Below are 24,879 nucleotides of genomic sequence, written 5' to 3' on the forward strand. Positions count from 1 at the left end.
TTCTGAACAGCAGAAGAAACATTGATTTTCTTGGCTGTTCAGTTCAATAATAGGCAGTTTAGCTCCTGCTCTGTGGGATCTTTAGACGCTCCACGTCTCAGGCGCCGGCACATGCACGTCCTGTTCTCTGTTCTGAAAATTAATTAGGAACCTGGAATCATTCCAGAGCCTGGTTAATTATAAATCCTGCCAAGTGTGTATGTTCCTCTCTTCCCAGAACCCATATTAAGTCTGGAAGGTGCAGTTATAAAAGGTTCAAAAACACAATTATATGTTCACCTTCCACATGATGAGACCGTAACTAAAAGATAGCAAAAAAATACTTATAGCAGAGTCACTGTGTACATGTCCTTCTTATACTCCAGAGCTGCACTCACTATTCTGCTGGTGGAGTCACTGTGTACATACATTACATTACTTATCCTGTACTGATCCTGAGTTACATCCTGTATTATACTCCAGAGCTGCACTCACTATTCTGCTGGTGGAGTCACTGTGTACATACATTACTTATCCTGTACTGATCCTGAGTTACATCCTGTATTATACTCCAGAGCTGCAGTCACTATTCTGCTGGTGGAGTCACTGTGTACATACATTACATTACTTATCCTGTACTGATCCTGAGTTATATCCTGTATTATACTCCAGAGCTGCACTCACTATTCTGCTGGTGGGGTCACTGTGTACATACATTACATTACATATCCTGTACTGATCCTGAGTTATATCCTGTATTATACTCCAGAGCTGCACTCACTATTCTGCTGGTGAAGTCACTGTGTACATACATTACTTATCCTGTACTGATCCTGAGTTACATCCTGTATTATACTCCAGAGCTGCAATCACTATTCTGCTGGTGGAGTCACTGTGTACATACATTACTTATCCTGTACTGATCCTGAGTTACATCCTGTATTATACTCCAGAGCTGCAATCACTATTCTGCTGGTGGAGTCACTGTGTACATACATTACTTATCCTGAACTGATCCTGAATTATATCCTGTATTATAATCCAGAGCTGCACTCACTATTCTGCTGGTGGAGTCACTGTGTACATACATTACATTACTTATCCTGTACTGATCCTGAGTTACATCCTGTATTATACTCCAGAGCTGCAATCACTATTCTGCTGGTGGAGTCTCTGTGTACATATATTACATTACTTATCCTGTACTGATCCTGAGTTACATCCTGTATTATACTCCAGAGCTGCACTCCCTATTCTGCTGGTGGAGTCACTGTGTACATACATTACATTACTTATCCTGAACTGATCCTGAATTATATCCTGTATTATAATCCAGAGCTGCACTCACTATTCTGCTGGTGGAGTCACTGTGTACATACATTACATTATTATCCTGTACTGATCCTGAGTTATATCCTGTATTATACTCCAGAGCTGCACTCACTATTCTGCTGGTGGAGTCACTGTGTACATACATTACATTACTTATCCTGTACTGATCCTGAGTTATATCCTGTATTATACTCCAGAGCTGCACTCACTATTCTGCTGGTGGAGTCACTGTGTACATACATTACATTACTTATCTTGGACTGATCCAGAGTTACATCCTGTATTATACTCCAGAGCTGCACTCACTATTCTGCTGGTGGAGTCACTGTGTACATACATTACATTACTTATCCTGTACTGATCCTGAGTTACATCCTGTATCTCTTTATTTTATATAAATTTACAAAACATAAACTGAAAAACAAATACATAACTAATTCCATATAACCAAAAAGTCACAACCAAATTCTTATAAACAAATTTTCTTATATACATCTCTGTATATGAGAAGAGAAAACGATACCAGACCCGGCCACATACACCCCACTCTTATATACTTACATCTACACTTCATCCGAAGCTAAACAATAACTAGAATATATACAAACATCATATAAACGTAATCCAAAGTACTAACAGAAAATCCCCCGACCCGCGTCACCCAAGGGCCTAAAGAAACAACATAATAATAACAAATAAAATAATAATAACAAAAACAATCCAAAATCTAATAATACTAATCCCAATTTTTTTATTTTTTTATTTTTTTAAACACACTATACACATCCTGACTTTCCCTAACCTTACCCTTCTTACCTAATCTCCACCACCCCAGCCAGCATCTCGCCTCATGTCCTCTCACGTCCGCATAGTCCAGATGCTGGCCCCCACCACCACACCCAACACCCCAGCCCAGCCCCCCGCCCCATGTCCTCCCATGTCCGCATAGTCCGGGGCTGGGTCAGGCAAACCCCCCCCCCCCCCGACCCCTCCCAACCTATCTATTAACCCCCTTAAGTCTATCCCTATTCTAACAACATTTTTACAATATAATACAATACACATCACCAACTTGTCCAAATACCAAACCATATACAAAATACACCGTACCCGAAAGCACCAAGTTCGGTCGCTTGTAAACTTTTTTCCTGCCATTTCAATCCTAAACAAAACAAAAATCTTCCTGTGCTTACCTAGCCCATCACCAGATAGAGAGAAGGGAAAGCCCCCCCCCCCAGCTCCCCCCCAGAGGCCAAGGTACCACATCCACCGCTGCACCGTCCCTATCGCTTGCCCTATCTCCTTACCCTATTACTAGCCCTTTCTTGACCCTATTGAAAGCTGACCCTATGCTGACCCTCACCTTTCCCTTATTCCGAGCCCTATCGCTATTTTTTTTTTTTTTTTTTTTTTTTTTTTTTTGGTGCCTCAGCGGAACGCAGACCCCCACCTCCAGTTGAGCACCGGTGACGACCCCCCCCCCTCCCTCATGAAGGCAGACACATTAAGGCACCCAAAAGGAAAAGCCCCTCCAAAGACGAGAGGCTTTGGATGCTCCCAATCTGCCAACCTCCAAAGAATGCACCTTCACCAGGTCACCCATGATATTGCTAACAACCTCATCCACTAGGAGGATTTTCTTCTGGGTAGAAACTAGACATCGTGCATTCCACATAAAGTGCCTGACCACTATACTGACTAGAAACAAGGTGCAATGGTCCCTACCACCGAGGTCTCCGAACACTCCATAGGCCCACCCAGCATAGGAGAGGCTGGTTAGGCCTGGCCAACCAATGGAGGCTCCCACCCTTTTGTATACCTCTGTATTGAAAGGGCAATGAAGCAGGAAATGCTCCATGCTTTCCAGCACTCCGCCAAACTCCTCCCGGGGGCAATCCCGATCATCAGAGCTTCTGCACTTTAGATTGCCCCTCACATACAGTCTCCCATGGAAGCAACGCCAAGCCAGATCCCAAAACTTCTGGGGAATCCTCGCTGAATTTAAAAGTTTTAATCCCACCCCGAGGTCACTACTTGGGCAGTCTTTGAGCGCCAGGGGCTTCTGGAAGTGGGTCATCAGGACCCTCCTGTCAAGAAATTTTCTCGACATGGTCCTGATCTCCCACACCTCCAGACCCCACCGGCGAACAATCTTCAGCGCCAGGGTGGCATAAGCCGGGAGATGTCCGTGAGGTGTACGCAGGTCTTTCACTTGCCCTCCTCTCTCCCATTCCTGGAAGAAAGGCCGAAACCACCCCCTGCAGGAGGATATCAACCAAGGAGCCCTCTCTTGCCAGAGGTTTGCCAGGTTGATCTTAACAAAGGTGTTCACTAGGAACACCACCGGGTTAACCATACCTAACCCGCCTAGTGTCCTTGGTAGGTAAGTAACCTCCCTCTTGATTAGGTTGAGCCTGTTCCCCCATAACAGCTGGAAGAACAGGCTATAGACCCGAGTCCAGAGAGGTTCTGGCAAGATGCACACACTGCCCAGGTAAAGCAACATGGGCACCAGGTAGGCCTTGGCCAAGTGAACCCTTTCCCTCAGGGTTAAGGACCAACCCTTCCATTGGTCGACCTTCTGGGCAACTAGATTCAGCCTATCCTCCCAGTTCTTCTTGGGGTAATCACCCGGGCCAAATTCGACTCCTAAGATCTTAGCAGACCCCTGAGGCTCTGGAAGGGTGTCCGGGAGATCAAAACCAGGATCTCCTCCTCCCAGCCAGAGACTTTTGCACTTATCCCGGTTGATCTTGGACCCAGATGCCAATGAGTAACGCTCCACTTCCGACATCACCCACTCTGCCTCCCCTCTCGAGGAGACAAAAATGGAGACGTCGTCTGCGTACGCAACCACCCTCTGAGTGGCCTCTGGCCCCTCCAGGCCGGCCCCGACTCCCGCCAATGGCCCACGATCGATCCTTTTAAGAAAAGGATCAATTGCGAACGCATATAGCAAAGGGCTCAAGGGACAACCTTGGCGGACACCAGACCCAACCTCAAAGGGGGTTCCAACCCAACCGTTCACCAGCGCAAAAGTCTCAGCCCCAGTGTATAAGGTCTGTAGCCAATTGACAAACCCCCCCGGTAGGCCGTACCTCAGAAGGACCGACCAGAGGTACTCGTGGTCCACCCGGTCAAAAGCCTTGGCCTGGTCCAAGGACAGGATGTACCCCTCCCACCGACCAGAATTTCCCTGCTCCACTGCCTCTCTGACACTGAGGACAGCACTAAATGTGCTGCGGCCTGGAACAGAGCAATGCTGGACCGGCGAAAGGAGCCGGGATGCAAACTTCACCAGCCGATTAAACAGCACCTTTGCGAGAACCTTTCTGTCCGTATTGAGCAGCGCTATGGGACGCCAATTCTCAATACGGGTCGAGTCTTTACCCTTCGATAAAACGATCAAGGCCGACCTCCTCATTGACATTGGCAAAGTACCCGAGGAAAGGCACTCATTAAACACCTCAGTCAAGAGGGGAACTAGGGTTCCTTTAAAAGTCTTATAAAACTCGGATGTTAAGCCATCCGGCCCTGGCGATTTTTTGAGGGCAAGCCCATCAATCGCCAATCCAACTTCCTCTTCCTTGATCGAGTCTATCAAAACACCGAGAGAGGGGTCTACCCCTGGCTCAGGGATGGTTTCAGCCAGGAAAGCCGACATCTCGTCTCGGTTTGGATCTTGCTTCCCCAAGAGGTGCGAGTAGAAGGATCTGACGACCTCCAAGAGCCCTGATTTGGATCTCTTCAGAGATCCTGTACTATCAATCAGTCCTGTCACAACCTTACGACTCACTGACATCTTACAGTTCCTGTAGGGGTCGGGCGAGCGGTACTTCCCGAAATCCCTCTCAAGAACTAAAGATGTGTGCCTATCATACTGACACCTCCTGAGCAAAGCTTTCACCACGGAGATCTCCTCCCCACTACCCCCGGTTGAGACCAGATGTTCGAGTTTCCCCCTCAGTTCCTGATATAGGCGGTACCTACTCATGGACCTGAGGCTCGAGAGCCTGCGGAAAAATCCTGCCACCCGGACTTTAAACAACTCCCACCACTCAGACTTAGTACCACTGAGATCCAACAAAGGTACCTGGCTCTGAAGAAAATCCTCAAAGGCCTGTCTTATCTCCGCTACTTCCAAGAGAGTAGAATTCAGCCTCCATATACCTCTTCCCATCTGGAGGGACTCTGCAATGTTCAAAGAGAAAATAATCATACAGTGATCGGAGAACTCCACCTCAACAACGGACACTGGTGAAGAGATGGCTTCCGCCTTCAAAAAAAACCTGTCTATCCTAGACCTACAACTACCTCTACGATAGGTGAAACCCGAGTGGCCTGGGGTATGCCTGATGTGGATATCCACCAGGCGAGCATCGCTAACTATATTTTTTAATGCTACACTATCATAGGTCAATTTTTTATCTCCGGAACCTCCTCTATCTCGGGGCCTCACGACAGTATTGAAGTCCCCTCCAAAGATAACTTGTCGACCTGAAAAAAGGAAAGGCTTAATCCTCATGAAGAGACTTTTACGGTCCCATTTGCTCTGGGGTCCGTATATATTGATTAGTCTTAATTCCTGTCCCCTCATGAGGACATCTAAGATCAAGCACCTCCCCATTTCTAACTCAACCATCCGTCGGCATGTTACCGGTGCGGTGAAAAGGACCGCCACTCCGCTATAGGGCTCAGCCGCAAGAGACCAGTAGGAGGGCCCGCGTCGCCACTCCCTCCTAGATTTAACGACGTCTGCCAAAAGTGACAGCCTGGTCTCCTGCAAAAACAAAATGTCGGCTTCAACTCGGCCAAGAAAATCAAAGGCTGCAAATCTCGCCCTATCTGACTTAATGCTGGCAACGTTAATTGATGCCAGCGTCAACGGAGTGGGTGCCGCCATCATGGATGTTTGAGTTAGACGGCTTTCTTCTTCCCACCCCCCCCCTCTATCTGATGAGGACCCCCCTTCTTTGCCTCGCTTCTTGCAAACTGAGGAGTCCATACTCACCACCCTATTCCCATCTTCATCCCCAAGTTCCGGGTCAACCTCCCCCTCTGGGGGCAACGGCCCCTGCAGCAGGGGAGGCTCAACGACTCTAGGGTGCCCTACCATGCCCTCCCTCTTAGTATGAGAGGCTGGAATGTCCACGAGAGCATGGTATCGATCAGTAGAGCGCACCAGGGGGGTACAGGATTTACCTTCCTGGGCCAGGGCGGGGCCAGATGTATTTGGCCCTTGGGTTTTGCCCGGTGTCCCTTTTGCTGTAGGCTGAGTCCTCTCTTCCTCTCCCACACTTTCATAGTGGGAGGACTGAGAGTCCTCAGCCCTCTGCTCCCTTTGGATCCTCCTCATCTCCCCGTTCAATTCGGCCTCCCCAGGGGCATCAGCTTCAGGGGGGGCATCCAGATCCGAATCAGAGGTCGTCCCAGTTTCCTGGAGCGCCCTCCAAATCCTCTCCTTCCTTCGCTTCTCCGCCCTTCTCTGGCGAGAAGGGGGACCCTTCTTTGCATTCTTCCCTTGCCCCTGTGCCCCATCGTCCCTGCCCGCACCCTCACCCACGGAGGCCTCCCTCCTTTCATCCTCCGCAGGTTTGGAACAAGCATTGACAACAGAGCGAGGACACCGACTGAACGGGTGACCTAAGTCACCACACAGGTTGCAGCGAATACGGTCACACGATGCGGCTAGATGACCAATCCCCCCACAATGAGCACACTTCTGCACCTTGCAGCCTGCACTCAAATGTGAGGGGTCGCCACACCGGTGACACAACTTCGGCTGCCCCTGGTAGAAGACAAGGATCCGATCTCTTCCCAGGAAAGCAGACGATGGTATGTGGGACACCGTCTGTCCCAGACGCTTTAGTTTAACCATGAACGTCCAGGCCCCTGACCAGATGCCAAACTCATCCATGTTCTTCCGTGGCATCTCTACTACCTCTCCGTACCTTCCCAACCAGGTCATGATATCAATACAAGAGAGTGACCCGTTACGGGTAAGAACGGTCACTCTCTTGGGACCACTTTGGCGAGAAATTGCTTGTGCAGCAAAGTCTCGCCAGCCAGGCTCGTCCTTCATCAGCTCGTAGTTCCCCCAGAAGACCTCAAGGCCCCCTAGGTGAACAAAGCTGATGTCAAACTCGACCGAGCCATGAGGATGTATCAAGGCAAAGATGTCACTCGCCTTGAAGCCCATCCCCAGCAGCAGCTCCACCACCCTCTTTCTGGGAGGGCACGCATCATTGCCACGCCACCGGAGACGGACCACATTCCTCCTGGCTACAGCCTGCCCGGCTGTTGGGAGCGACCACTGATCTCCTCGTTGCTCTCGGAAGGCATTTAGACCATATCTGTCTATCCAGAAAGACAGGTCCTTCTGCACTCCCCCTATGGTTAGGGTTTGCTTTCCCTCTCTTAAAGCGTCCAAGAGACGTTGTTGCAAGTTACCGTCCCCGGACCTTGAGGATGAAGATGGGTGGGCCTGCTGTCCCCCCGCTGCCACACCAGCATAAGACCTGCCGGATGTCACAGCAAGAGGAGCGCCAGGCCCATTGCCCCTGGTTGATACCCCATCCCCACCACCCACCACCTCACCACCTACAGACACAGCACTCAACACCCCATTACCAGCAGACACTCCAGCAACTTTATTTACAGACACCTGCATACCCCCAGCAGTTTCCACCTCCACAGCCGCAACTTTTCCATTTAACCCACCAGGTCCCCCTGCAGTCATCCTTCTGGCCAGGCCTGGTTCTATGTTATGTATTTTTGCTGTACATTTTGTTTGATTAGACACTGCTTCAGTCTCCGCATCATCAGGCACCTTTGCAGGGACGCCACCAGATGTTATAAGCGATGTCCCCGCTGTGCCCTCCGCCTCATTAACCTCCATCTGTTCTATGCGCGGAACATTTTTGGGAAAGGGGCCACCGTCGCCCCCGACGCCAGCAGCCCCCTTCTCGCCTACACCACTTTTCAGCGATGCGGACGAAGGAGCCACTGACGTCACTGGAGCCGCCTCCGGCGCCAGACCACTCCCCCCTCCCACAGAGGAGTGGCCAACAGAGCCGGAGCCCCCTCTGTGACCGCCCTTGTCCGGAACGTCTGACGGCTTTACTGCGACACCGACAGACTTCCGGCTTTCAGACACCACATCCGGTTTCTGCTTTACCCGTTCTCCCGACCCCTGACTCGCATCAAAGACCAGTTTCCCGGGCTCGCCATTCACCGGACACGGGGACACACCCCCTGGCGTCACCAGGCCACCAGTACCGCCCCCTTTGCAGGGGTTGGCGTCCGGCGCCATTTTGACCACCACGTGTTCTAATGCCGGACCCGTAACACTCTCCCCGCATTCCCGCTCCAGCCCCACTGCAGAGGCTTGAGTTGGGGGTCTTGCGGGACCTGCGCCCTGATCCTGACTTTCATCTGGCTCAGAGCACAGGAAGGATCTTGCTGTATACACAAGTTTAAATGAACCTTTAGCAGATTTTTTTTCCTTTTCCTTTTTTTTCTTCTTAAATTTTTTTTTCTTTTCCTTTTCCTCCTCTGCGGGTAACTCCGCACCAAAACAAAATCCCTGGAAGGATACCGGCGACTCCACATTACGGATCTGAGTGAGTAATCCTGGAGGCCGCTCACTGTCAGTTTCAAAACACTCCTGATTATTCCCAGCTGTGAGTCCACCCTCCTCCTCCTCACTGCTCCTGGGTGCCTCAGAATCTGTGCCTTCTCTGGACTTTGCATTTTCATGCTCCATTGTCTCCACCACATTTTCCTTTGCTGTGTCTGGGGCTCTGCTGTCTTCCTCCATAGTTTCTATTTTTATAGGTGCTGCCATCTCGGCAAACCTCTCTTCGTTTTTTAACTTTTCTCCAAACACCCCTCCGCCTGCTAAAATCTCACGTCTCTCTTCCACTTCTTTTATTTCCTCCAACAAGGATTTCACATTTAAACGGTATCGGGACCTCTTACCTCCTGTGGCTTTTGCAGCCCTTCCTCTGGCGACCGCCAAGTCCGCACGGAGCCGTTGCAGCGACTTCCTGAGGTCCCGATACTCCTCCAACCGCATAGCCAGACGGGAGCTGAAGTTCTCCACCGTCTCTCCGGTCCTCAGCTGTCCCCATTCCTCCACACGACCGTCATCCAAATGTCCGGATAGTGCTGGTCCTTCTCCAGACGACAAAACCTCTATCACCATGCCGGACCGCATCTCCATACCCTTATCCAGGGTTCCAGCCACGGGGGGAGCCAGGACAGCCTTGCCCCGAGATGATCTCCTCACCCCCGCGACCGTTTGCATATTCCCAGCCAGCTGGGATGACCCTCTACCCCCCGCTGGCATGCTCCGGGAGGTAGAGGTCTGAGGCTCCATCCTAGGATGGAACCCCCCTCAGGGTACTTTCCAAGCCCAGGCAGATGGTATGAGGCCTGGGCAGATAGGATAAGGAAAGTCCCTGGATCCAAGGCCTGCACGGAAGTCTCAGCAGCTCTCTCCACACGTCCTACTCCACCCACTCCAGAGCTGCACTGACTATTCTGCTGGTGGAGTCACTATGTACATACATTACTTATCCTGAACTGATCCTGAATTATATCCTGTATTATAATCCAGAGCTGCACTCACTTTTCTGCTGGTGGAGTCACTGTGTACATACATTACATTACTTATCCTGTACTGATCCTGAGTTATATCCTGTATTATACCCCAGAGCTGCACTCACTATTCTGCTGGTGGAGTCACTGTGTACATACATTACATTACTTATCCTGTACTGATCCTGAGTTACATCCTGTATTATACCCCAGAGCTGCACTCACTATTCTGCTGGTGGAGTCACTGTGTACATACATTACTTATCCTGTACTGATCCTGAGTTATATCCTGTATTATACCCCAGAGCTGCACTCACTATTCTGCTGGTGGAGTCACTGTGTACATACATTACATTACTTATCCTGTACTGATCCTGAGTTATATCCTGTATTATACCCCAGAGCTGCACTCACTATTCTGCTGGTGGAGTCACTGTGTACATACATTACACTACTTATCCTGTACTGATCCTGAGTTACATCCTGTATTATACTCCAGAGCTGCACTCACTATTCTGCTGGTGGAGTCACTGTGTACATACATTACTTATCCTGTACTGATCCTGAGTTATATCCTGTATTATACCCCAGAGCTGCACTCACTATTCTGCTGGTGGAGTCACTGTGTACATACATTACATTACTTATCCTGTACTGATCCTGAGTTATATCCTGTATTATACCCCAGAGCTGCACTCACTATTCTGCTGGTGGAGTCACTGTGTACATACATTACACTACTTATCCTGTACTGATCCTGAGTTACATCCTGTATTATACTCCAGAGCTGCACTCACTATTCTGCTGGTGGAGTCACTGTGTGCATACATTACATTACTTATCCTGTACTGATCCTGAGTTACATCCTGTATTATACTCCAGAGCTCACTCTCTATTCTGCTGGTGGAATCACTGTTTACATACATTACATTACTTATCCTGTACTGATCCTGAGTTATATCGTATTTCTTCCTGCAATATGGGAGCTCCGCTGAACTGTTACGGGGGTGTCTGTCCACAAGCTTGTTTACTGTTTCTAGTAACAACCAGCAGAATTGTAAATGAAGCTCTGGAGTACAATGCAGACTGTAACTCAGAATCAGTCTCCAGGATATACTCTTCACTACTTCTTCCAGATGTGCACCCATTAAATGGCTTCCCTAATTTCAAGGGAGCTCCGGCAAGGGGCTGGGAGTCGCATGGCACATTTCCCGCTTTTCTGACTCCTAAAGTTGGCCATACATGGGTTAATATGCCCCTGATTTAACTAGACGAACTCAGCAGATCGTAATCTTGGCCGCAGACAAAACATCCTCAAATCTTACAGCCAAGGTCTGAAAACCTGATAAAACGCTTCACGTTGTAGGACCTCAGCTCTCCGCCAACTCAACGGTCAATTACAGTTCTCCAATAATCCCCGAGCGCCAATCCTCGTTAAACATGTAGAATCTCGTGTACATCACAAGTTACAATGATATTGCTACAATCCCGGGGTACTTAAAGGGGAAGTAACATGCTTAGAGTTTGTACCCCCTTATTATATACGGACATCCTATACGTCTCTTTAATGCTGCTGTGTCTGATGTCTCTGGGCAACGATCTCCCAGCAATGGACTGTGGCATTACTAAACCTTTCATTGCAGAGCTGGAGCCCCACCTACATTGAGCTGCTCATCAGTGTAAACATTGGGGGAAACACAACAGTTCTCAGACTGTACAGAAAAAGCATGTCCTTTTCTGACCTCTCATAATACTATTCTAGAATATACCGGAAAATGTCTTCATATATAATAAACTCCTCTAAAACGCCATAAAAAGTGAAAATCCCCAAAATACGACTCCGTTTTCAAGAATTTCTTACTGACATTTGTAACGAGACTGTTGCGGGGTACATGACTAGGTTCAGGGCCGGTATTAGGGGTGTGCAATCTGTGCATAGTCCGGCACAGCCCTATGGGTTGCCACAGTTGGACTGGCACTGTATTGTGGTAGTTACCTAGACATTGGCATTGCATAGTGTGGCACTGCTATTCTAACGGGGGGCAATCGGGGTACTGCACAGGTCACCGTCCAATTCAAGGCCAGCCCTGACTAGGTCATCATGTTTCCTTGTAGATCTCCTAATCCTGACCCCCTTCCCTCTGATGCAGAAATCTACAGTGCTATTGAAATAAATGGCGCAGTTTAGACGTCCAGTGAATAAAATAAAAATGGGCTATTTGTTACAGGGTCTACAATAACCTGGAAATGAAGGGACATTATCCCAGGCTGTGAGATCCGCTGATTTCTGCAGATATTGGAATAGAATATATTTAGGTAGAGCCCTGCCAGGACCTTCCTCCTCGATGACGTCATCATAGACTGGTGTGGGGGTGCGCGCTGTGGGCTCTGCTTATCTCTCCCTCTGTACGTGTTTCGCACCCAATTATTATTTTTTTTAACTTCAATGTGTTTCAAACATGCTTACAATCACTATATAAGTTATGTGTCTTGTCCTTCTGCTTACCTGGCCTGACGAAGACGCTTGTCCGGCGTAGAAACGCGTAGCCCTTGCTTTTTTTTTTAAATAAAGCTGTTCTAATTACTTACCTGGTCCTTTCCTGATGGCAGCAGCGCTATACTATGGTTCACCTTTTTCCCCATATAACTCATATATTACCATAGAGGTTCCTTTTCAAGTGGACCGGCCTCCGAACCGAGCGGCAGCGCCATCATATTTGTATTTCCTGCTACAACCCGGGTTGTGCCTGTGGTTTGCACATCTACAATAGGTGAGCAGTTCTCATCTCATTGGTTTTTCTTTGCGCTCCTTATGTTTGTGACCTGCACCATGTGGCGCCTCTTTTTTTTGTCCTCTCTCTTAGTCCTCCTCCGCCCTGGTCCTCGATCACTCCCAGCGCCTGTCGTTCACAGTCTGTTATTCTTACATTCAGCGGCTCCTGTATTGTCCCTCTGTGACCCCAGGGGTCTCCGTCACTAGGGCCCAGCTCGCCCCACTGTCAGGACGGACATGTTCACAGTATAAAGAATTGAGCTGCGTCTCTAAGGACAAAGATCCGGGTCAGACGAGGCCGACACCAAATAGAGAAGTGAAAACCCCATCAGGACGAGCGCTCCTCCCGGGGCCGGGATCTGGAGTTCTGCTCGTCTGGGTGATGCCAACACAATCATCATTATTTTTACCACGCCGCCTCCTGGGAGCCACAGAACTGGGCGAGGCCAAAATGTGCCCCAGCAATGGCCCCATTATCTTCAAATAAGAGACGTATTAGTAATGATGGGGGGAGTAGTGCTGCGGTGTGGTTCTCAGCAGACCGTATCACACATGATAGGATTAGATACACAGCTCAGCAGGCTGTATAATACATGATAGGATTAGATACACAGCTCAGCAGGCAGTATCACACATGATAGGATTAGATACACAGCTCAGCAGACAGTATCACACATGATGGGATTACATACAGCTGCTCGGCAGACAGTATCACACAGGATAGGATTAGATACAGCAGCTCAGCAGACAGTATCACACATGATAGAATTAGATACACAGCTCAGCAGACAGTATCACACATGATAGGATTAGATACACAGCTCAGCAGGCAGCATCACACATGATAGGATTAGATACACAGCTCAGCAGACAGTATCACACATGATAGGATAGATACACAGCTCAGCAGACAGTATCACACATGACAGGATTAGATACACCGCTCAGCAGACAGTATCACACATGATAGGATTAGATACACAGCTCAGCAGACTGTATCACACATGATAGGATTAGATACACCGCTCAGCAGACAGTATCACACATGATAGGATTAGATACACAGCTCAGCAGACAGTATCACACATGATAGGATTAGATACAGTGGCTCAGCAGACAGTATCACACATGATAGGATTAGATACACAGCTCAGCAGATAGTATCACACATGATAGGATTAGATACATAGCTCGGCAGACAGTATCACACATGATAGGATTAGATACACAGCTCAGCAGACAGTATCACACATGATAGTCTTAGATACTCCAGCCCAGCAGACAGTATCACACATGATAGGATTAGATACACAGCTCAGCAGACAGTATCACACATGATAGGATTAGATACAGTGGCTCAGCAGACAGTATCACACATGATAGGATTAGATACACAGCTCAGCAGGCAGTATCACACATGATAGGATTAGATACACAGCTCAGCAGACAGTATCACACATGACAGGATTAGATACACCGCTCAGCAGACAGTATCACACATGATAGGATTAGATACACCGCTCAGCAGACAGTATCACACATGATAGGATTAGATACACCGCTCAGCAGACAGTATCACACATGATAGGATTAGATACACCGCTCAGCAGACAGTATCACACATGATAGGATTAGATACACAGCTCAGCAGACAGTATCACACATGATAGGATTAGATACACAGCTCAGCAGACAGTATCACACATGATAGGATTAGATACACAGCTCAGCAGACAGTATCACACATGATAGTCTTAGATACTCCAGCCCAGCAGACAGTATCACACATGATAGGATTAGATACACAGCTCAGCAGACAGTATCACACATGATAGGATTAGATACAGTGGCTCAGCAGACAGTATCACACATGATAGGATTAGATACACAGCTCAGCAGACAGTATCACACATGATAGGATTAGATACAGCGGCTCAGCAGACAGTATCACACATGATAGGATTAGATACACCGCTCAGCAGGCAGTATCACACATGATAGGATTAGATACACAGCTCAGCAGACAGTATCACACATGATAGGATTAGATATACAGCTCAGCAGGCAGTATCACACATGATAGGATTAGATACACAGCTCAGCAGGCAGTATCACACATTATAGGATTAGATACACAGCTCAGCAGACAGTATCACACATGATAGGATTAGATACAGCAGCTCAGCAGACAGTAACACACATGATAGGATTAGATACAGCGGCTCAGCAGACAGTATCACACATGATAGGATTAGATACACCGCTCAGCAGGCAGTATCACACATGATAGGATTAGATACACAGCTCAGCAGACAGTATCACACATGATAGGATTAGATATACAGCTCAGCAGGCAGTATCACACATGATAGGATTAGATACACAGCTCAGCAGGCAGTATCACACATGATAGGATTAGATACAGCAGCTCAGCAGACAGTATCACACATGATAGGATTAGATACACAGCTCAGCAGACAGTATCACACATGATAGGATTAGATACAGCGGCTCAGCAGACAGTATCACACATGATAGGATTAGATACACCGCTCAGCAGGCAGTATCACACATGATAGGATTAGATACACAGCTCAGCAGACAGTATCACACATGATAGGATTAGATATACAGCTCAGCAGGCAGTATCACACATGATAGGATTAGATACACAGCTCAGCAGGCAGTATCACACATTATAGGATTAGATACACAGCTCAGCAGACAGTATCACACATGATAGGATTAGATACAGCAGCTCAGCAGACAGTATCACACATGATAGGATTAGATACAGCGGCTCAGCAGACAGTATCACACATGATAGGATTAGATACACCGCTCAGCAGGCAGTATCACACATGATAGGATTAGATACACAGCTCAGCAGACAGTATCACACATGATAGGATTAGATATACAGCTCAGCAGGCAGTATCACACATGATAGGATTAGATACACAGCTCAGCAGGCAGTATCACACATTATAGGATTAGATACAGGGGCTCAGCAGACAGTATCACACATGATAGGATTAGATACACAGCTCAGCAGACAGTATCACACATGATAGGATTCGATACACAGCTCAGCAGGCAGTATCACACATGATAGGATTAGATACACAGCTCAGCAGAGAGTATCACACATGATAGGATTAGATACAGCAGCTCAGCAGACAGTATCACACATGATAGGATTCGATACACAGCTCAGCAGGCAGTATCACACATGATAGGATTAGATACACAGCTCAGCAGGCAGTATCACACATGATAGGATTAGATACACAGCTCAGCAGGCAGTATCACACATGATAGGATTAGATACACAGCTCAGCAGACAGTATCACACATGATAGGATTAGATACACAGCTCAGCAGGCAGTATCACACATGATAGGATTAGATACACAGCTCAGCAGACAGTATCACACATGATAGGATTCGATACACAGCTCAGCAGGCAGTATCACACATGATAGGATTAGATACACCGCTCAGCAGACAGTATCACACATGATAGGATTAGATACAGCCATTAGTATGAATTACATTCAGTAACATTGCATAGTGGGGGATGTAGTGCTGCAAACTTCCCACATGGTTTTTCACACAATTTTTCTAGAATTTTGTGTGTAAATCTAGTAATTCTGCAATCCCATAGATGTCGCCCATGTGGCTGCGATGGCCGTGGAGGAGGTGGCGCGGTGCTGGTAGGTCCTGTCCCGTTTCTATTGGGGGGCAGAAACGTATTTCCAGGACCATGAAATAAAGATGTCTTCCGTCCTGGGTGAAAAATCAGCACCCCAAGGAGGGACCATTGTGACCTTTACTATGGGGCGCTCCTCGTCTATATACAGGGAGGACTGAATATTATATCTAGCCACGTCTGACCAGTCTAGGAAAGCTGGGTGACCGGACACATCGAAGTTGATACCCAGCTTTCCCAAAAAGTACTGAATAAAAGGTTTGTATCCAGTTGATTTCTCAGGGACATTTATAGGGGATATTTTATTTAAGGGTATTTAAGGTAGTAATTCCTCAGACACCGTGACCCCTGCCAGTCCCTCCAGGTCCCTGAAAAACCTCAACAAGATCCTCGGCCCAACGGTTGGTCCTGGACGCCATTTTTTGGGGGCCAAATTATCAAAAGTTCAGTAAAAAAGAAAACAGTTGTTTGTAATTTCCTGGGGTTTCCCCGTAATGAGTGTTTGGCGCTGACCACCAGGTGACCCCCACACTTATGTACGGGGGGGTTTAGTCTTCGCTCGCAGGGTTTATACATTCGCTCGTGAGTGGGAAGATGGAAAGTGGCTTCACTTTCTTTCCACAGATTTTGTATAATTTTCACTCTGATATTTTTTCCATTCGGAAGGTTTTACGGGAACAGGTTACATATGTTTTCATACTTTCACACGTGAACGCGGTTTTCTGCTTGTTCGCGGGGGGACGTCGGCCGGGCAGCGATTTCAGGCGTTGCGTCCAAGCGCGGCTTTGTGCTGAGGAGTGGAGACGAGGCTCGGATGTCAGTGGGATGACGCCTGGAAGAGACGGAGGAGAGAAAAACACCTTATAAATCGCCACGTGTATCCGGAACGGAGGACGCAAAAACATTCAGGGGGATAATCGCTTATATAACGCTTCCTCAGTATAACGGCGGGTTATTAACCCTTCACCCTCTATTAGTCGTCACCCAAGAATAACATGCAAATAGTCTATTAATGGGGTCCCTGCCGGATGTAGTGACCCCACTCTGAGGCCTTACTACCACCTACTGCCCCGCGCTGTCCAGGAGACTCTCAAATATGGGAGACGTCCGAAAGTCCTGGAAGAGCGCGCTTATCTCCGAGATGAATGTAGGGTCAGTGGTGGCATCAAGGAGCGGCCATCACAAAACCACTAATGACATCACCACTGCCCAACTAAGAGTAAGAGGGGGCACTTTTGCTGTCACTAGTTTGGGAGGTACTGTTTCTGTCACTGTTATGGGGGCACTTTGGCTGTCACTGTTATCGAGGCATTGGGACTTATTGTTATGGGGGTACTGTGGCTGTCACTGTTGTCACTGAATTTAAAAGGGACACTAGATGTCACTAGTTGGGGGGCACTCTGGCTGTCACTGTTATGGGTCGATTTAGCTGTCACTGTTATGGGGCCCTGTACCTGTCGCTTTTGTGAGGGTACTGTAACTGAGACTTATGGGGCACTGTAGCTATCACTGTTATGGCGCACTGTAGCTGTCACTGTTATGGGGCACTACGGCTGACACTGTTATGAGGGTACTTTGGCTGGCACAGCTATGGGTGCGCTGTGAATGAATTGAAAGAGGACACTGTAGATAACACTTGTTATGAGGCACTGTGTCTGTCGCGATTATGTGGCATTGTGTTTGACACTGTTATGGGGGAATTGTTGTTGTCACTATTATGCGGCATTGTGTTTGACACTGTAGAAGAGAGGGTACACCATGAAGAGAGGGAACACCATGAAGAGAGGGAACACCATGAAGAGAGGGTACACCATGAAGAGAGGGTACACCATGAAGAGAGGGTACACCATGAAGAGAGGGAACACCATGAAGAGAGGGAACACCATGAAGAGAGGGAACACCATGAAGAGAGGGTACACCATGAAGAGAGGGAACACCATGAAGAGAGGGAACACCATGAAGACAGGGAACACCATGAAGAGAGGGTAGACCATGAAGAGAGGGACGCCCTGAAGAGAGGGAACACCATGAAGAGAGGGAACACCATGAAGAGAGGGAACACCATGAAGAGAGGGTACACCATGAAGAGAGGGTACACCATGAAGAGAGGGAACACCATGAAGAGAGGGAACACCATGAAGAGAGGGTACACCATGAAGAGAGGGTACACCATGAAGAGAGGGTACACCATGAAGAGAGGGTACACCATGAAGAGAGGGAACACCATGAAGAGAGGGAACACCATGAAGAGAGGGAACACCATGAAGACAGGGAACACCATGAAGACAGGGAACACCATGAAGAGAGGGTAGACCATGAAGAGAGGGTAGACCATGAAGAGAGGGTAGACCATGAAGAGAGGGTAGACCATGAAGAGAGGGACGCCCTGAAGAGAGGGACGCCAGACTAACGTGAGCCAAATCCCTCTACGATGGGGCAAAGAAAATACATTGACCCCAGGCCCTGCCATGCCAGGTTGAGGTTGTTACCATGAACCAGCCCCTGGGTTTACCCCATTTACATTTTGTGTAACGGGCCCCCTGACCTCTATATCAGGGGCTTTGTCATCGGTTGCTCCATTTGTGCGCAGCAGTGGCCCCCGTGTCTTGCCGGAGATAAATGGCGTCTTCAGACCACTTAACGACTCTATGACTTTTCAATACGTTTCCGTTACCCTCCGGCCGGCGAGTGTCGGGTTCATCTCACGTTGATTCTCGTGGTTTGAGAAGCCATAAAACTCGCGGTGCCGGAGAGAAAAGCCCTTTTCCGCTTTTAGATTGTTGTAGGATTTTGTTGTAATAAATTATGACAAATCCGCTCTCTGGAGCAGAGACGTAAAAGAGAAGTGCGGACGAGTGGACAAATAGGAGACGGTGAAATTGTAGAAGCGGTAATCCCCGAGCTGCGCTTCCAGGTACTGGGGTCGCACCAGTAATGATGTCATTAAATCCTGCTCCACCAGCGAGAGCGATATTAGTCATTTGTTGCACCTAATCCCCGGCCTGAGCGGAGGAGACACATGGTAGAAACATCGGGGGTTTATAGAGCTACGAGCGGGAGGGCTGTCCGGCATCTGCGGCTCTTGCAGAATAAAGAAAATGACATTTATAAAAAATATTCTCCTGTTCCCGAAAGTCTCAATCGTTTCAGGGCGAGGCCGGATCTCTGCGCCATCACCGATCACGTTTATAGTAAAAAATACGGTGAAGGCACAGAAATGGCCGACCTCGAGGGCCGATACTTCTCACTGTTTTTTTTTTTTTTTAAAAAAGATCATAAAGTTCTAGGAACACATGACAAACGCTAAAATATTTCTAGACCGATTGTACATTTTTACTTTTACTATGTACATTACGCCGGGCTCCGCCCCCTTTTTAAAGGGATTGTCTCATGTTTTGTCATTTTAGTCTCATTCATCCGATTTCTGTCTGTAGAAGAGAAATAATGGAGCGGATTTACTGCTGTGCGGCATCAAGAATGTGTCCCAAAATGCGCCATATGTGTGCGCAATTTGGCGAATTTCATTTTAGATTAATTTAGGAACACATTTTTGCACCTTGCTAGACACTTTTGAAAAGTGTCTATAAAAGTGGGCGTGGCTTAAAATGCGCCAAACGAAAACGAAGCCAACCAAGTGTTGGTATAAGGAAGAGAAAAGTGTCCGGCAAGATGCGCTAAATGTCTCATATGGCGGCACCACTGTGATGTTGGCTAAATTGATGCCGTCTAAATCTGAGACCATTTATTAAATCTGTCTTAGGCTTCGTTCACATCTGTATCGGGGCTCCGTTCGTGGGTTCCGTCGGACCTTTCCGTCAGGAGAACCGATGAACGGGGTTTCCGTTTGCATCACCATTGATTTCAATGGTGGCGGATCCGGTGCAAATGGTTTCCGTTTGTCACCGTCGTTTAAGGGTTCCGTCGTTTTGACGGATTGAATAGCGCAGATGACTACAGTATTCATTCTGTCAAAATGGCGGAACCTTTACACGACCGTGACAAACGGAAACCATTTGCACCGGATCCGCCACCATTGAAATCAATGGTGATGAAAACGGAAACCTATGGCTTCAGTTTGTATTGCGTTCATGAGTTCCCGTAACAAAGATCCGACGGAACCCACGAACGGAGCCCCGACGCAGATGTGAACGAAGCCGACGGCCGGGTTCACACAGAGTTTTTAGCAGGAGGAAAATCTGCCTCAAAATTTTGAGGCAGATTTTGCTCTGCCCGCATGCCGAGTTTCGCAGCGTTTTTCGCCTGCGGCCATTGAGGTCAATGGGAGGTTAGAGGCGTAAACGCCCGAAGATGGGGCATGTCCCTTCTTTTTAACGCGAGCTGGTTTTTCCGCTCGCGGGAAAAAACCGCCTCTGCCTCCCATTGAAATGTATGTGAGGCATTTTTGGCAGTTTTTTGGCGCGTTTTCCAACGCTGTTTCCGCATAAAAAAACTCAGTGTGAACTCCCCCTTAATGTATTTTGTTCTTCTAAATTTTGTAGCTATTTACTTTTTTATTTAAAAAAAAAAAACCTTCCCTGGTAGCGGCCATATTGGAGACAGACTTTCTTCCTGTGTTGTCTGTATATACATTGAAGCAGGGTGGGTGGGCTTTATGGCAGAGAAATGTTATAGATTATACAGGAAAGTGATGGGGTACCCCCCCCCCCCCCCCCCGAGACCAGAGAGTGACAGGGGAGCTGCATACAGAGCCTTATCTGTGTGTGTAGTGTTACTCTGCTCATTCTGCCCAAGTCTATATAGCAAAGCTGACAAGTAAACTACAGAAAACAGTAAGTGTCAGCCCATTGTCTGCTCTAGCGGCTTTGTGGATTGTACCAAAAAAAATCACCAAACCTTTTTTTTTTTTTCTAAAGTAAAGTTGTAATAAAACTTGATTTAAATCGATCATTTTCTGATTATACATTCCCTTTAGTTTAGCCGGATATTTTTAATATACAGTTGAACCTTTTATGAGACGACCACCCAAAATTGCAATAGGGGCTATGTACAACTTTAAAAGGCAAATTTAAAAAACAAATAAAAATGTGTATCAGTATGTTGTGTATAACTTTGTAAATGCTTCTTATTAAAAATGATCTTGACTTTTTGGGATACAGCTGCTCTGTATTCTGTATACAGAGCAGCTGCATCTAGTGCTAGTCACTAAGTCCGTCAGTCCCGTGCACCTGACAGGTTCAGTGACAGCGGGTCCTGCGAGTCTCTGACAGTTCATAACTTAGATGTGATAGTTGGCAGGTGGGTCCTTCGTGTCACAGACATGCAGGACCCTCTGTCACTGAAGACGTCAGGTCCACGGGACTGCCGGTTTCAGTGGAAAGCTTGAGATCATTCTGCTCAGTATAGAGAATACAGAACAGCTGTATCTAAAAAAGTACAAATAATTTTTAATAAAAACTATTTACAAAGTTACACAAAACGCACCGATACCCTTTTTTTTTTAAATTAAAAAATAAATAAAAATAAATTTGCCTTCCAAAGGTGTTTTATAGCCTTTAAAAAGTGGTCTTGTAGGGGGTACATAGTATGTGGTGGAATAGAAAATTTGCCACAGGAAATCTGGTCTGGATAAGGGGGTGGTCTTCTCGGGTCTTTGGAGAGGTTTCATTGTACTTCATTGTATCATTCATTTTGTTTTCGCGTCTCTGTTTTTCATTTAGTTTATGAATCTTTTTATTTATTTTTTAAATACAGATAACCCCTTTAATTGGACTTCTCTTTTACCTTTTCTTATGACTATTATTGTTATTATTAATATTTATTGTTGTTATTATTATTATTATTAGGCTATGTTCACATGGAGTTTATGAACGCGGAAACCGCGCCACAAAACTCGTCAAAAATGGCCCTAAAATGCCTCCCATTGATTTCAATGGGAGGAGGGGGCGGTTTTCTCCCGCGAGCGGTAAGACCGTCTCGCGGGAAAAAGAAGCGACATGCCCTATCTTCGGGCGTTTACTCCTCTGACCTCCCATTGACATCAATGGGATGCAGAGAAAGCGTATTTTGCAAATTTTCCTCTCCCTGCACGCCAATTTTCACGGCGTTTTATCGCGCCGTTTTTTCGCCCACGGCCGTTGAGCGCCGCGGGCATAAAACGCCGTGAAAATTGGCGTGCAGGGAGAGGAAAATTTGCCTCAAACTGAATTTTGAGGCAGAAATTCCACCTGCAAAAAACTCAGTGTGAACATAGCCTTATTGTTATTGTTATTATTAATATTTATTGTTGTTGTTAGTATTATTATTATTATTATTATTATTAATAATGGTTTTTTTTATGTAATGGTTGCAATAATATTCCAATACCATTATACTCTATCTAAAAGATGTTACTAATTGTAGACCCAGGTATGGTAGTTCTCCTGGTGATAGAACGTTATTACAAAATCCTGGTCACAATATGACTATAGAACAAGCTGAAGAGATACAATGTAACCGATGTTAGACTGGGGATCCTTGGGTCAACATTAATAAGAGCTAATAGGTTACTTGTGAATCAACCAATAAGAAATAAGCCCTAGTGGCAAGTGATTTCTCCAATGTCACCTCCAAATAGGTTTGTCCTTAATGACCCATTCAATTTCAGAGCCTGGACCCACCAGGGAATTCTCTGTAAATTTCATGGGCCAGTCTGATGCTGAATATAATAGAAGTAATGAGGTTAGAGGTGCACTTAGTCCTTGCTGTGTTACTGAACATTTGGGTAGAAATTTACAGAATACACTGAACTATTGAATGTTACTTTTCTTGTAATGACAGGGGGGTTGGGAAACAGACAGTGAGCCGTAATCTACCCACCACTCAGTCCCTGCTACTTGCAACGACCCGCCCTAGGCGACGGGGTACAACTGGGCGACGGTCCCTACGCTCAGTAGGTGCACGACAGACAAACAGACAAGGGGACACAAGCAAAGGGAAATGGGGCCGTTGCCCACGGCAACACCGTGAGCAACAAGAGAGGTGAACGAGCCGAGTCAAACCAGGAGTGAACGATGTACCAAACGCAGAGCAAGAGAGTAGTCCGTAAGGTCAGTATGAAGCAGGGTCAAATAGTACAGAAGCTGCAGCAGGGCCAGGAAACCACACGAGAAGAATCACAAGCAAAGGAGGAACAGGAAAGGCAGGTATAAATAGACAGAGGGCGGGAGCTAGCTCCGTCTGGCCAGGCTGCGATAGGTTCTCCCACTCCTAAGCCTGCCATCCTGAGTGGTGGAAGATGGAGTCAGTCTCAGAGACATAGAACCAGGTGCAGACTGATTACCCATGGGCGTATACACAGAAGTTGTGCCTGGCAGATCCTTTACAGTTCTATTGATTGATGAAAATCATTGATCACTCGGCCCCTTTTTTGACCTGGTCTGATCTTTTTTGTCAACTATATTTGTTGCAGGAACAAGAAGATCCGAATAAGCTGGCTACCAGCTGGCCAGACTATTACATCGACCGGATCAACTCTATGGCAGCCGTAAGTGTTTACATTATGAATATCTCAACTGGTTCATAGCCAGAGATACTTAACGCTACAATTATTCTGTTTATAATCAACTCCAGTCTAAATGAAACCTGAATTTAAGTAGAAAAGAACAGATATCCACACAAAATCTCTCATTACAGTATAAAATTGTCAACTGTACAGTGTAACTAATGCAAGTTATCCCGCCGAGACCGCCAAATCGTAATCATTAGGAAAAAAAAGTTTGTGACAACTATTATTAATATCTGCCAATTAGTTTACTATCTCGGTCACTTGTCATGAACTAATTGATGTATTTTCCAAAAACATCCATACAAGAGAAACTCCAGTCCTCACGTAAAGTTACATCGATGACATCCCTGTGGAAAATCAAAGATATCATGTCTTTAAAGTGATAAAATGCTAACCCATTCCCCATCATGTTCCATTTTCGACTGCAATTTTGTATTTATAAATCTTACACTAGGTGGAGCTGATTGTAAAATAAAACATAAGGGGAGGAGTCTGACACTTATTTGCTAGTGTGGGAAAATAGTTGTCAACAGCCACGAGCTGCTACGGTGTACAAACCATCTTATAATACAGGAAGTACAAAGCCTTCAGGGATGTCCAACCTTTTGTGGTCTGAGGGCCACATTCCAGATTGTGCTACCTCCAGGGGCCACAAAAAAACCTTAAAGAAGTACTGGGTAAAACTGATATACTGCATTATGCCTAGTGCAGGTCTTGAGGAGGCAGAGCATGTCAAAGGGTTTTAAAGGCCCTGTAGTAGGCACAACATCAGATTTGCCCAGAGTGCTCTTTTAGGTTGATTAAACTAAAACAGCGAAAGCCACAATACCCACCAATAGCAGTGACATCTGTAGTGCCAACATACGGTAACAGTGACAACCACAGCACCCCCCATAACAGTGACAGCTATATTGCACCCCATAACAGTGACAACCACAGTGCCCTTCGTAGCAGTGATATCTACAGTGACCACATAAC

At 46.9% G+C, this 24,879-nt stretch overlaps 1 protein-coding gene across 1 annotated transcript in view; it reads left to right on the forward strand.

The window, feature by feature from the left end:
* The window catches only part of LOC142716088 (disheveled-associated activator of morphogenesis 2-like), a gene marked incomplete at its 5' end in the record, with an annotated part of 58,388 nt that overhangs the window by 13,869 nt on the left and 19,640 nt on the right, over positions 1–24,879 (forward strand). The window contains one exon of the mRNA XM_075848688.1: positions 23,806–23,880. Within this exon, the coding sequence (XP_075704803.1) occupies positions 23,806–23,880 (75 nt within the window). The remainder of the gene's footprint in view (positions 1–23,805; positions 23,881–24,879) is intronic.

This window comes from Rhinoderma darwinii, unplaced genomic scaffold (assembly GCF_050947455.1).
Source record: "Rhinoderma darwinii isolate aRhiDar2 unplaced genomic scaffold, aRhiDar2.hap1 Scaffold_4468, whole genome shotgun sequence".
NCBI lineage: Eukaryota > Metazoa > Chordata > Amphibia > Anura > Rhinodermatidae > Rhinoderma > Rhinoderma darwinii.